Genomic DNA, 14,328 nt, shown 5'->3' with positions numbered 1-14,328 from the left:
ACTTCTTTTTTTTTTCCAAAATACCCCCATCCCAAGTTAAAAAGTAAAAATAAAAAAATAAAAAAAAAATAAAAAAAATTAAGGGGTGACCAGCCACCCCAGTTCCACCCCATACTGGACATCTCTTAATTTTTAATTTTTAATTTTTTTTTTAAAAAAAGTTGGGATGGGGGCATTTTGAGAACAAAAGTCAGAATTGTCAAATTGCAACAATTTGGAAGTTTGGGGGGGATCAAGTGTCATTTTTTAAACATTTAAGTCAAAGTGCAAATTGATTGATAGTTCAGGGAATAAAATGTATTTTTTTTTTTATCAAATATTTATTATGCAAAATTGTAATTTTGATTTAAATTCGCGTTTTTCCGAATAAGGACATTATAACCTGCATATAGAAATCACAAATTTTTGTTATATTTTAGATAAAGTTATTTTTAAAGCACAATCGTAATCCCAAACGCACTTTAAGTCCCTTGTTTAATTCCGTTCCATTAAATCAGTTGGCAAATGTTAGTACAAAATGTTATAATATTGTTCTTAATCAAATCAGATTTCCGTTTAAAAAAAAAAAGGCAAATGTTAGTACAAAATGTTATAAATATTGGAATACAGGGCATTAAAATTTCATGTGAAATGCATGTAAAATTATTTTCGTCCAATTATACAGAAATTAGTAACGGAGAGTATGAATTAAAATTTTTTGAAACATTAGACAATACATTGCTAATTTTTAAATATTAGGGTTCAAATTAAAAAATTCCTCAAACTTAAGGGGTAAAGTAAATTTTTTTTAAAAAAAAAAAAAAAAAAAACCCAAATAAGTCTTCGCTTGATTGGACCATCTGATCTATCTCCGATCTACAACAGGCGGCTAAACGCACAAAATAATATGCCAAAATGATCCTTTTGCGGGAGACAGACCTACCTAACTTTCTGCATACACCCTCACATAAACAACCTGTGCATCCTTACAAATTAAATAAAACAACAAAATAATAACTTCATGACCTGTTGTTTGTTAATGTGTTTTTTTAAATTTGTTTTTTTGTTTTTTACATTACATAAATATGAAAATTATTGTTGTGTTATTATGTTTTAAGTTTTTGATTATTTGTTAATATTTTTGTTTTGAGAACATAAAATAAAGGTTTTAATAAACGTATCCCGAACAAAGGGTTGTTGTTATTTAATTTTTTAATTATCTTTCGGGAAATAGTACCAAAATATGTGTTTAGATGGTGGAATCAAATTCACAAATATTTTAGAGTAATGTTATATGTTACATTCATATCCTACTATTCTAACGTGGTATTATTAATTTACTATATATATATATATATATATATAATGACTGGTTTAAAGATAGATTAACAATGACACATCAAGGACGTGAATAATGCTTATGACTTTCGAGTCGAGAGAGGAATAATTTGGGTATGAGTTTTTTGCTCATACCTGAAAAATGGCTTCCTGTGCTCTCGGAAGGAGTCTGCGTTAATAGATTTATTATATAATTAGAAGATCGGGCTGGGATAGCGGATGTTTGACGTCATAGATTGATTTTTCATTGTAAGATTTGTTATTTTTCGATTTTTTTACGTGTAATGTTTTTAGCTTCGGTTATGATCTTGCAGAACTGTATGTTCTGTGATTGTAAAAGCTTTTATGCTCTTTTAACCACTATAAATGAAATCATATTAATTTTCCCTAAAAAAAACAAAAACAATGAGACATCGAGATAATGAAATATGAATATGATATGTATGATTACTCTTGTGAAGCTCACCGCATTACTAAGCTACAAAGCAACCTTTAGATAAGGAAAAGAAATGATCAACAACATACAAAAAAATAATAATTACTCCGTGAAAAATAAAAATATTAATAAACATTAAAAAACACAAAATATTTATTAAAAACAAGCAATATACTCACCAAAACACAAAAATATGTTTCACATTATGTAATATCAATACACTTTTTAAAACCAAAAACAAAAAACACATCACAAAATACATTAACAAACAAAGCCAAAAATTTATTGGTTTTGTTCCTTATTAATTTAGATTATACTTTATAAATAATTTTAGGAAAAACGTTAATCAAATACATTATAAAATGACTAGTCAAATTATAATTAAAACTTCATAAAATATTATAAATTATGTGCTAGCCTCACATGCATTAACAAATTACAATTCCCAATAATCGCTAATGGCTTATAAAGTTCGGTCTTACCTAATAAACAGTCAATTTACATAAATGTTGGATTGTTAAAAAAAAAAAAAGGAAAGACTTAGCATCCATAAGTTACCCATGCACAATTCTAGGACTAATTTTCTATGTGTCACAAATTGTAAAGGCCCTATATCCCACCTGATATTATTTGAGTAATTCTAAAAGTCACTTTTGTGTCTCTCGTGTCACTCTAAGAATTGGTGGCTTTTTTTTTTTTTACATGTATACACAAAGGAAGTGGGAGAGTGGATTCGAACTAGTGACTTTTGCTTCATGAGGTGTGGTTCACAGTCGATTGAGCTACCCCTTAAGAACAAAATTGATCATTTTTAAAATTATCATTTGATCAAAATTTAATAATAATTAATTATAAAATTAATAGTAATTTTAAAAATCACATTATTATTAGAATGACGCAAAAGAGACGCTAAGACTTGACAACTTCTTTTATGGTTTCAAGATCATGAAAAGTAACATTTGTACCGCTTTTGTCGGTGGCATTTGTTACCTGGACCAGGTCAAGGGTTCTAACTTCTAAGGCAGGTAGAGAGAAGAAAATAAAAGGAACAAAAAAAAAAAAAAACACACATAAAAACATATGTTTTTTATGGAAGGCTGAGATAAATCATAAAAGAATAGTAATTTAATGAATACCGGCATGTATAAATAGTGTGCATGTCAGTATTATAATATTATAAAATATAATTAAAATAATATTTAAATAGTAAATATATATATATATAATAACACCAGCGTTTATACTTTTCATACACACTAGTATTCACTAAATCACTACTACTCATAAAAACATATGCAAGGCTGTGTTTGTTTGCACAATAAGAAACCCTTTAAGGCTTTAACCCTAAAATGGAGGGGCAAAGTGTCGTCGGATTTATATATTGGACTCCACCTCCCTCCCCAGTGCCCACCCACTGTCAGTACTCAGTAGTTTGTTTTGTTTTTTGTTTTTTGTTTTTTTTTATTGCGTGTTGTACTTAAAAGCAGAGATAAATAAATAAATATTGGACTCCTAAAAAGAAGAGAAAGTAGTCTTGCAAGTGAAGGTTTTTTCTTAACTCAAAGGAAGATTGAATTGAAGGACATCGAGACTATGATGAAGAGTTTTTTTAAAGTTACAGTTGAGTTGACACGTTTCTCCAATGACTTATCATGTGACGTTAAACCACTTTAAACTACAATTCGTTAAATAAAACCCCATCCGTTAGTCAAAATAGTTAGAAGGACGTTAAATGACGAAAATATCTTAAGTTTAAAAACCATATTTGCTTAAATACCCTTAAACTTTAAAAACATACAAACAAAAAAATCTAGGGAAAAAGGGAAACAAATGAAATATTAAAAAAAAAAATTGGAAAAAGTATTAACTCAAAATAAATAAATAGATTCAACTAGTATGATTTTTTTTAATTAAAAAAAAAAAAAAAAACAAATGGACCCATGACGTTGATGTGGATCATTAAAGACTCAAGACCATGTCGGGTTTGTTTGATAAGCGATTTTATTTTGATTTTGATTCGATACTATAGCAAAAAATGATTGATGCGAAAAAAAGTAATAATTTTTTTTTTTTTTAAAGTGAAAAAATAAAAATATTTGGTATGAAAAAAAAAAATTGTTTCATAGTGATTTTTTTATTTAAATAGTAATAAAAAATTATTAATGTGATGTAAAAAGTAAGAAGATATTAAAAAAATAAAAAAGTGAGATAAATAATGTAGAGCCAAAATTATGACAAAACCGTTTATCAAACGGAGCCGTCATGTGTCACTTTAACTCCACAATGTGACCCTAGTGAGCGGCTCGACCACCCAAATTACCTTTTTTTTTTTTTTTTTTTTTTTTTTTATTTGGGTAGGTCCATAACTACCTCTGCGTCACTCTGTCTTACTTCACAACCCATAGAAAGTGTGTTTTTTTTTTTTTTTTTAAGAGTCAACCAAATCACTCAGCTGTGCCATAGAAAGTCCATTTATTATTATTTTTGGTTAGGTTGAAAAGTCCAATTTTAGTACATGCTATAATGGTCTAGTGATGTTTGGCCAGTCACCTTAATCCTTATAATAAATTATAATTTATAAGTTTATACTATTATTCACACCACCCCACAATCACGTCATAATTGACTTCGCATGATTTAGTAAACTTTGAATAAACTTTTATTAAAAAAAATAAAATTAAAGATTACTAATTTACGTCAAGCCGTGATGTAATTTTAGTGTGAAGTATAGCATGACACAATCATTAAATGATGCTTTCTCGCTAATCTGACTTTAATCCACTAAAAAAAAAGAAAAAAGAAAACCTCAAGAAACTATCAGAAGATTCAGAACATTTGAAATACTGTGAATTCCATACTATATATTAGCTTTTCATGTTTGTGTCATTCAACAAATTAATTTAGTTAATTACATAAGGAGTACGCTAAAAACTTATGGACCGACGAAACATGTAAAATTAAGGCCTTAAACTTATTTCATATTACCCTACTAAGCCAACCAAATACAGTGCACGTGCCCCAAATTTGGCCCCCGTTATAATCATAATAATTTAACACGCTTATGTGTTGATGATAATGGTGGCCCATTCTTTTACAAGTGCTAACCTAATGCTAATATTATATACATAACCAATAGGGCCAAAGTTTCAAAGGCACATAACACAAAAAAGTTTAACCTTAATAGCATGTTTGAGATTATGTTTGAAAAATAAGGTTTTTAAGTAAAAAAACGTTTTTTGATAAAAGCTTAAAAATAAAACTTTTGTTCAAACAGATTTTTTATTTTAAACGGATTTTTTGAATGTTAAATGCACTTTTAGACTCTCAAACGCACGCCCAAACAAGCTATAAGAACATAACATTAGTATATGACTTTTTTATTTTTTTTAATCTCATTAGTATATGACTTGATAACCATACGATTCAACTACCGACCAGGTGGAACCCTTCTTATGTCATCAAACCTAATTCTTAAAGCAAAACAATGGGTTTTCTTAGGACCCAATAATATTATAGTATAGAATTTGAATAAAATCCTAGTGCTAACCATGTCCTTGAATGGACTATCTGGTTCCTTTCCCTTCTAGCCTTCTAAGGACGGAGAGATATTCTAGTTTTGTTTTCTTTCTATTTCTCTGATCCAAAATGATGACGTGTCTATTATTAAATTGCCTTCAAGTTAGATAGTCTTTCTCATTCGAATTCCATTCAATTTGGACAGTTGATTGCAATAAATTTGTACTTTTTCTTCTTGTTGGTTAGAAAAATAGAAGTTTGTGCTGTTTATGAAAATAAAAGTTACTCTCTATACTTATTTATTGTATTTATTTTATACATTGATAACTTACTTGACATATTATAAGTTACTTTTTTTTTTTTTTAAGTCATTGATATGAAAAACTACTTGAGCATTGTGATTTTATAGATGAAAAGTGCGATTTTAAACCAAATTGCAAAAAATAAATTGTTTGGAATTACGTTTTTAAAAAAATGCAATTTAAAAATTCATAATTTTAAAGGCCAAACTGTAATTTTAAAGGTCGAACTGCAATTTTAATAAACGCTTAAATTGCGTTTTTAAAAATTATATTTTTAAATCACACATTTTAAAATTACAAACCCAAATGGACCCTTCAAATATAAAAAGTAGATTACTATAAATAAATAAAGGGAAAAAAGAAAAAAGAAAAAAAGAAAAGAAAAAGAAAACGTGTTTTGTAAAACTTGGTTGATGGAAGGTTCAGAAGTTCAAACAAATTAGGCGCCCATTAGGCACTTAGCCCAGGAAAAAGAAAATTAGGCAACCCTTGAAAAGGAAATGGGCTTCAGCCTTCAAATGTCAACCAACACATTACGTACGGTGTAGCAGCCCAGCACCCCCGCAATCCTCGCTCTACCTGTTTTTACTTTTTATGTTACGAACACGAAGAAAATAAATGTCAAATGACAATCTAACAGTGAAAAAGCACAAAGAGGAGAACTTGAACAGCAGACCCTTAAAATTATTAAAAAATAACCATTTAAAGAGAGAGAGAGAGAGAGGCTCTGCCTTCTCTATAGAATTCATCTCTCTATTTTATTCTAAACAATACCAAGAAGAACTTCAAGAAGAGGGAAGTTCTAAATTTAGATCTTGCCTCCTCCCATTTCATGGTAGCAATGCTCGGTGTATTTTCTATAGGCTCCACCGGTTTTCATTTTTGGCGGGTTACTTTAGATCCAAATCTATATCCTGATCTAGTCTTCTTCGACCAATGCTAATTTGAACTCAATGAGGCAAAACTGACATGGCCTTGATATGTTTCTGTGGGCTAATTTTAAGGGCAAATATTTATTTCAAATTGGATTGGAGAATTTGTTTTCAAATTAAGTCTATTATTAAATTGAGGTGTATTTAAAATACAAGCGATGATTAAAAATTTATATAAGAATCATATGTTTTTAACATGTCAATTAACAATTTATTAAAAAAAATTAGCAAGAATAAAAAAAAAATCTATAAACAACCCTTAAAAAAAAAGACGGCCTAAAAGGCATAGGGAGCCAACACTAACAAGCGTCTACAAGGAGCCAAAAGACCAAGCAAAGTTTACATCATAAACAATTTCAAGACCTGGTTAGAAGGCAATTACTGGAATAGTCATCGACACACTCTTAAAAGAATTGACTTTGAATCAAACCCAAAACAAAATCTTTGAAATAATGCACGCGGAATCTTTGTTTATCCTTTGAAACATACAATTTTTCTGACGCGAAGGAGCATATATTGTAAAAGCTATCATAATTCTCACCACAAACGGATATAAAAAATTTGCCTCTAAAGTGGGAGGTCTTCCACCGAATTAACTATTTCAAAATTGTATAAGCCCAAGAAATATTACATTTATACCAAAGATTATATTAAATACTTTATGAGAAAGGGCAACAAACAACGAGATGGTCGATATTCTCCTCACCCAAATGAGGAATCATTAAGAAGAAGCTAAAGATTTAGGGCTTGACTCAAATTTGGAAGTTCAAAGTTATATTGGGAAGAAAGGTTAGGCCACATTGCACATCTCTTTCACATGGTGTGCTATATTGCTTTTAGTAGCATATGGAATCATACATACCATACCCACTTATTAACTTTGAAATTTCCCTTACACAATCAGGAGAAGGTTGAACATAAAAGTGGAAGATGATCAAACATCACAATCCGGTGGATGGCATCTTGAAAATTTGTCCCCTGAAATTGGAAACGAAAACAACCTATTCATTTGCCCTAATCTTTCTGTCCCATTCAAATCAATGTCAGTTGGAGAAGTAGGCTGATTTCCATTCATCTTCTGGGTGCATCTCAATAAAATAAGAAAGTGGACCATAAATGAATTAGTTTGATGGCAACAAATGGATTATAATTGGAATGGGATGGCTAAGGACAAAGTTTTTCTTCAGACATGAAGAACTTGTTTATTAAATTAATATATATATTTTTTTGTTTAGAGTGAGTGATTCTTACGTTTATTTTTTATTTACCTATTTTAAAGATAAATATCAATTTAATAGATTAAAAAAAGAAAAAAGAAAAAGAAAAAAGGCCGTGAATCTATGACCCAAGACTATTAGATCGTCTTCAACAAAGGTATTGGGCTTAATTAATTTCAATCATGGATCTACTGCAAAGTGCAAAAGCTCATGACAGGTTGGGCCCAAAGTAACAGACATTTTCTTTTTAGTTTGATTGGACCTTCTTTGCCAGCTTGGGTCATGTTTGGGTTAACAGACACTCACAGTCGAACCAATCGAACACCGGGACATTCACTCCACGCGCTGCCATGAGCGAAGACGCATCCTCGTACCCTCCAATCGAGCCGACCAACTTCGACCTGATCGTCGTCGGCACGGGTCTACCGGGATCTGTGATCGCCGCCGCGGCCTCCGCCAACGGAAAAACCGTCCTCCACTTGGACCCCAACCCCTTCTATGGGTCCCACTTCGCCTCTCTCCCACTCCACGACCTCTCCGCCTTCCTCAATCCACATTTTACACCTCCGCCGTCCGCCGCATCCGATGGCGACGATCACACCCCCGTGACCCTCATCCAACGGCCCCTCTACTCCCACGTCGGCATTTCCAATCATGCCCCTGAGGAATTCACCGAAGAGTATTCCAGAAAGTTCAACATCGATGTGTGCGGACCTAGGGTTTTGTTTTGCGCCGATAAGTCCATCGATCTCATGCTCCGATCCGGGGCGAACCAATACATGGAATTCAAGAGCATCGAGGCGAGCTTCGTGTACGACGAGAGCAGTAGGAGATTGGTGAGCGTGCCGGACTCTCGCGCGGCGATATTCAAGGACAAGAGCTTGGGGCTCATGGAGAAGAACCAGCTGATGAGGTTCTTCAAGCTAGTTCAGCAGCACTTGGCTGGTGATGATGGTGGTGTGGAGAATTCGAGGATTTCGGAGGAGGATTTGGAGAGTCCGTTCGTGGACTTCTTGACGAAAATGCGGTTACCGCCCAAGATTAAATCGTAACGCATCACATTTTGCTCTTCTTCTTCTCTATCTGCTACTGCTAGTGAGCTTTCTTTATATCCATAATTGTTTTATTTTTTTGAAAATTTGATGATTTTATTTTATTTTTTTCCTTTTAATGATGGATTATGCATATGTGTTTGGATGTTTGTGTTTGTACTCGAATTGTTATAGGATGGTGGCATTTGTAGTTGTTTTCTTTGACCATTTTTTGTTCATATATAGTTCTGGTTCATTATTGAGAATTTGTATTGTTTTCTTGCTCTATAGGATTATTCTGTATGCTATAGCCATGGCCGATTATGATCAGGAGGACACACAGATTTGTGAAGACGTACTCACAACAAAAGATGGTGTAGATAGTTTGGCTCTCTACAACTCGTCGGTTGGCAGGTTAGTTATTGTTCTCTCTCTGTTTCACACTTAAAAACAGTTGTGTTGTTAAGCTACCGATTTTATCTTGGTGCTATTGATAAGATCTACGGGTGTAATTAGTAACTGTGTTCTCTGTGTGGATAATGGATTGTTTTGGGTTCTGTTGGTCTTGTATTTAATACTAGAAAACATTATGTTTCGTATCTTGCATTGTTGACTCAAGAATGTTGGGATTGGTTTTTATTTTGAGAATCAAGTTGCCTCAAGTATGCGCTTTACAGTTTTTGTCGCTCTCAGGTTTCCAAATGCACTTGGGGCTTTGGTTTATCCAATTTATGGTCAAGGGGAACTACCACAAGCTTTTTCCCGTCGGGCTGCTGTCAAAGGTTGCATTCATGTAAGTTCCAATTTATGGGTTTACAACTTAGTGTTCTTGGAGCAACATCATTTGTTGGTTCCTTACTGTTTTCTACATCCTGCTGAACACTTGTTAACGCCTTGTGAATTTTGTTTATGATAACACTTTCTTCTAAATTAGATACATGCATGTTCATGTTTGTCTAACCTTGTTTGAAATGTACGGTTTTTTTCTTTCTTAGTTTTTTAGTTTTATTGTTGAATTTCTTTATTATACATTTATTAATAAAAAAAATTGACCTATTTGCTTGATGCCTTTGGGAGTGAATTCTCATCCATTTGCATTGATAGGAATTGAAGTTAGGAGGTCGGTAGTTGAAAAATATAGAAATGAAATTCATAGGAAGGATGAAAGCCCAGGTTATTTAGAAGGTAAGCTTGGTTTATTCAACTTCAAATAAGATTACCATATTGATAATGGTGGTAGTTAATTTCTGGGTCAGGATAGTACCCATTTGGGGCTGTTGGATTATTGGACTTACCTTTTTGTTGTTGTTAACATTCAACATAACTCCAACGTCTGGTGAGTTTGATTATATTGCTTCTTCTTTCTTTTTTTTTTTTTTTTTTTTTTTTTTTTTCCCTACATATAGAGAAGGGGAAAAAAAAAAAATCTGTTTATCATGGTCTGATTATATGCACCTGAAACTCTAATATGCAGGTTCTGAGAATGCCTGTGATTGCCCTGCTTATGGACAAGGTGCATAACTATCTTTTTTCATTTTATGCTCTTTTATAGATACTTATATGATATATTGGCTACCTGTATTAAGCTCTTGTCAATTGTTGAAAACTTTGCAGTGTACTGAGCATTACAAAGGAGTTAGATTATCTTCAGGTCAAGACTTATTCTGCAATCAGCTAGTCCTGGATCCATCCTTTACAGTTCAGTTGCCATTAGCTTCATCTCCACGAGATCCTCTGAGAGAAAGTCTTCAAGTTTTAGGTTTGAGAGATGTTAAAAGGAAAGTGGCAAGGGGAATATGCATTACAAGGAGCTCCTTGAGGCCAGATTCATCGAATTTCCTGGTGGTATATCCTCCTAGATGTAAGATCTAATTCTAGAGCTATTCCTGTACTTTCTTGAACAAAATTAGAAAAAAAAAAAAAAAGAAAGAGTGAAAGAAAGAAAAGAATTAGAGGGAGAGAAACTGACAATTTTTTTTTTCCCTCTCCTAGCTTTGTACCCTGAACAGGTTACATCAATTCGAGCTCTCCAAATAGGAAGCGGTTTAGCTGTTTGTCCTTCGGGCATGTAAGTTTATGGTTTGTGTAGATGAATACTAATCGCTTCTGTTTTTGATATTTATCATCGAGTGTATGATATAAGTTCTAAAAATTGTGCATCACAATCACGAAGCATTATGTCTGTGCCCAATAAACTAGTTGGGCCTTTGCATTATGAAGCATGTATAATTTGCCTAAGATGAACATTAGTTTGGTCCTCAGTCGCTAAATCAAGGGCATAATGTTGCCACTTTTGAAACATTTTGAAATAAGCAGTGGTGTTTTTAGAATGCAACACCTCCTTGCCCAGATAGAAACAGCCCACATCCTGCTGGCCCTTCCCCAAAAAGAAAAAAAAAGAAGGAAAAAATTTAAAGAAAACCATGTTCTTTGTCTGATGTCAATGGTTGTGTAACAAATTTTTAGCCAGAAAGAATGCAAATTTTTACTTAATTGGCTGTTTTGTTTTGTTTTTGTGATGTTGTGGGATACTTGGTGCTAATTGTATAGAGACGTGTGCTATGTGGATTAATGATTGATTTATTGACTCCTTTATCATCATTGTCATGTGAATCTGGCATTTAATAGTACTATATTTATACGTGGATTCATAATGCCTAGTAAATCATTTAATACCCTTACATCTTCAGAACAACTTGTGAAACATGAGTTCACACTATTCCCTTCGCTTGTTCAGGTTTGTATTATACTTTTCCACTTTGTGTCATGATGCCGATAAGGGGAAAGAGTTATTACATGCAGCCATAGATGCTCTTCTCATGCTACCCGAGTCTGGACATCCCGAAAGTAATACCACAGTTCAAAGTGATATTGCAGCAGAAGTAAAACCCACCTTACTTTGGAAAGCTTTGTATATTCAGGATCTTACCATGGTATGCTTCTCGTCACAACTTTTCTGTTCTAGACTTTTTTCTTTTGTTGTTGGTGTTGTTCCTCCCCAAACTACAGCACCCTCCCTCCCAAAAAAAAAAAGCTCTCTTTTTGAAAACAGTTTGGGTGGATGCTAGCCATGTGGGTTGTGGATAGCCAATGAGCTCTAGCTCAAATGATACCTCCTTGTCTCAAAAGAAGGGGATGGTCAAAATCCATTAGGTGCGTGTGTCACTTACCAATTAAAGAAATCAAGTGGATAGAGTATCCTATTGCCTATTGGATAAGGCATAACCCTTGTTGGTCTGAGTACTCTTCAGAGATATATGTGGACATTCTTGGTGAAACCCTGCAAGTGGATATGATTTCTGTATGTGCAGCATTATGGTTGACATGTGTTGGTATCTGATAAACTTTTTTATGTTAATTTCAGGATCAATTAGAATCTATCAGCTACGCTCCCATTCCAGATGGAAATCTTAATTATAATGATCTGTTAGATGAGACTTTGAAGGTATTTCATGTTTTATTTAACCTTCATAAAGTTCAATGTTTTGTTTCACCTTGTATTATGAATTGTTATTACTTCTCGGTATCATTATATCTTACCTCATTGCATAAACTATTCTGTTTTGGGATATCTCCCATGCAATGGTTGTTCGGGGCAAATATGAAACAAAGTGATCGAACAACCTTATGCATGCTTTTACTGGGACTAAGTTCATGTGTATATTCTTCAACAGTTTTTTTTATGCTCCCTCTCTCCCTCGTAGTTGTCATACCATAGGTCCAATTTATTGAGGAATTTTGCTATTTTCACATTTTGAGTTCCTAACTTTAACTCGATGGTGGTTCTGTTACTTTGGCAGCTATTTCAGAAGATTTATCCCAATGAAGATGTCTTTCCAGATGCAGTCTCTCCCGAGAATCCAGAGGACGATTATGAGTCTAGCCTAGATAGCTAATGGTGCTTTGCTGCAACCTTTTCCACTCATCAATGCTTTGACCCAGGAGTTGCTGAATTATGGGCGAGGCTGAGAAAAAAGAGTACATGAGAAAAGACATACCTTAAGATTACGCAATTTACTTTCCTCATGGTTTCACAATTTTGGTGGCCTATAAATATGAAGAAGGCACATCTATCTGTTCATTTTCAGAAACTTTACCAACTTTACCTTAGCTGGCCAATATTGGTTGTTAGGGTGCCTGTATCACACTGTAAAAGAACATATCCAATCAGATATTTGGAGGATTTCACAGTTCTTATACTCGATAAAAAAAAAACAGCTTCTTGTGTCTTGTCTATTCTGCTTCAATTCGTTCTGTGATTAATTCTCAAGGATCCACGCCAGATTTGAAGTGTAATTTGATTGCGTCTTGTAAACTATTATGCAAACCATCGTTGTTCTTGTATAGTCAGCTTTTTTCAACAGAGGTTCATAGGACATTTTTAATGCCTGATGAGAGCAAGAGGCCAACAAAGGGACCGAGGGGAAAATCATACCATCTATGAATGGCTGGCTACGCAGTCTCTTGCATTTCAGCTTCAGTATAGAAGAAATAACATATAATTATCTATTTTCACAATCAGGTCAACGTCCATGGTAATAATGTAACAGAATAAACTGTAAGGGAAGAAGTCCTCTCAACAAACAGAGGTTCAGCTTAACTCTTTCATCTTGTAAAATGATTGTTTTTACAGGAACTGAAATAACACAATGAGGCTAACAAAACACAAACCCTAGCAGCTTGTTTATTTTGCTTTCCTTCTAAAGTAATAGATTTTACAGAACTAACCATAGTGTTTTTTTAAAGGGAAATTCCGAGCTATCGTTGGTCTACATACCAATTAAACGAAGAACAATGCAAAATCAATTCGCTTTTCGTCTCCCAGGAACAGCTTCGCTCATCAGCAATCAATGTGTCTGAAATGCTTGCATCCTCGAGAACTAGAAAAACCAGCTTCAGACTACAAAATTTGAGGCAGACGATTTTGCATCTTCCTTCAATGCATCCTCTGGCAAATCCATAAAAAGTAAAAGCCGTTATAGGAAAACTTATAATCATGCATCAAAACTTATAATCACTCTCAAGAAAAAAACAAAAAAGGTATTCAGAATTGAAGAACACCTATGCATAAAGAAAGAGAAAGAGATAGAGAGACTACCTATTTGGGGCTCTACGGCTTCCCCGTAGATGGCTTTGAGCCTGGTGAGTGGGACGAGAGCGGATTCAGTGGAGGAGGCTTCAGCGAAGAGCTGTTGCTTCCACTCCCACATCGCCTTCTTCACTGCCTTGTTGGAATGGGTAAGCGAGTCCTTCTGGGCCTCCAGGGCCTCGATGTCTCTCTGCTGGTTCAACGATCTCACGGCCAGCACCACGAACGACCCCACCAAACCCACGTTGATTACCGCGTTGTTGTTCGTCGCTTTAATCGCCGCGCTCACCACTCTGTTCGCGAACTCCATTTCGGCACTCAGTGTTGAGAGAGTCGCTTCCATATCTGAGCACTGGGTTTGAAGTTGTCGAGTTCGTGATGGGCCGTGGGGCTGACAAATTGGGCCCGTCAATTTGCTGTTGGTGACGTGCCAAAAATATGAGCCGTTGGATCTGCTATACCGGCCCACCATGTTGCAAAGAAGGAGC

At 34.0% G+C, this 14,328-nt stretch overlaps 2 protein-coding genes across 2 annotated transcripts; one reads left to right on the top strand and one right to left on the bottom strand.

Moving 5' to 3' along the window:
- The first annotated feature begins 8,010 nt into the window (after positions 1 to 8,010).
- On the top strand, positions 8,011 to 12,982 carry LOC132167427 (rab escort protein 1). Its single transcript, XM_059578395.1, has 9 exons — positions 8,011 to 8,768; positions 9,043 to 9,165; positions 9,445 to 9,544; positions 10,226 to 10,264; positions 10,366 to 10,612; positions 10,744 to 10,819; positions 11,489 to 11,684; positions 12,116 to 12,196; positions 12,552 to 12,982. Exons 1-9 carry the CDS (start codon positions 8,071 to 8,073, stop codon positions 12,645 to 12,647), a joined length of 1,656 nt encoding a protein of 551 aa, XP_059434378.1. The 5' UTR covers positions 8,011 to 8,070; the 3' UTR covers positions 12,648 to 12,982.
- A 345-nt stretch (positions 12,983 to 13,327) lies between these two features.
- Positions 13,328 to 14,327, bottom strand: LOC132168071 (uncharacterized). Its single transcript, XM_059579145.1, has 2 exons — positions 13,850 to 14,327; positions 13,328 to 13,699 (listed from the first exon to the last, which is right to left on the bottom strand). Exons 1-2 carry the CDS (start codon positions 14,310 to 14,312, stop codon positions 13,647 to 13,649), a joined length of 516 nt encoding a protein of 171 aa, XP_059435128.1. The 5' UTR covers positions 14,313 to 14,327; the 3' UTR covers positions 13,328 to 13,646.
- Position 14,328: the final 1 nt, after the last annotated feature.

This window comes from Corylus avellana, chromosome ca1 (assembly GCF_901000735.1).
Source record: "Corylus avellana chromosome ca1, CavTom2PMs-1.0".
NCBI classification, from domain to species: domain Eukaryota; kingdom Viridiplantae; phylum Streptophyta; class Magnoliopsida; order Fagales; family Betulaceae; genus Corylus; species Corylus avellana.
This window is presented reverse-complemented; position numbering and strand designations above follow the sequence as displayed.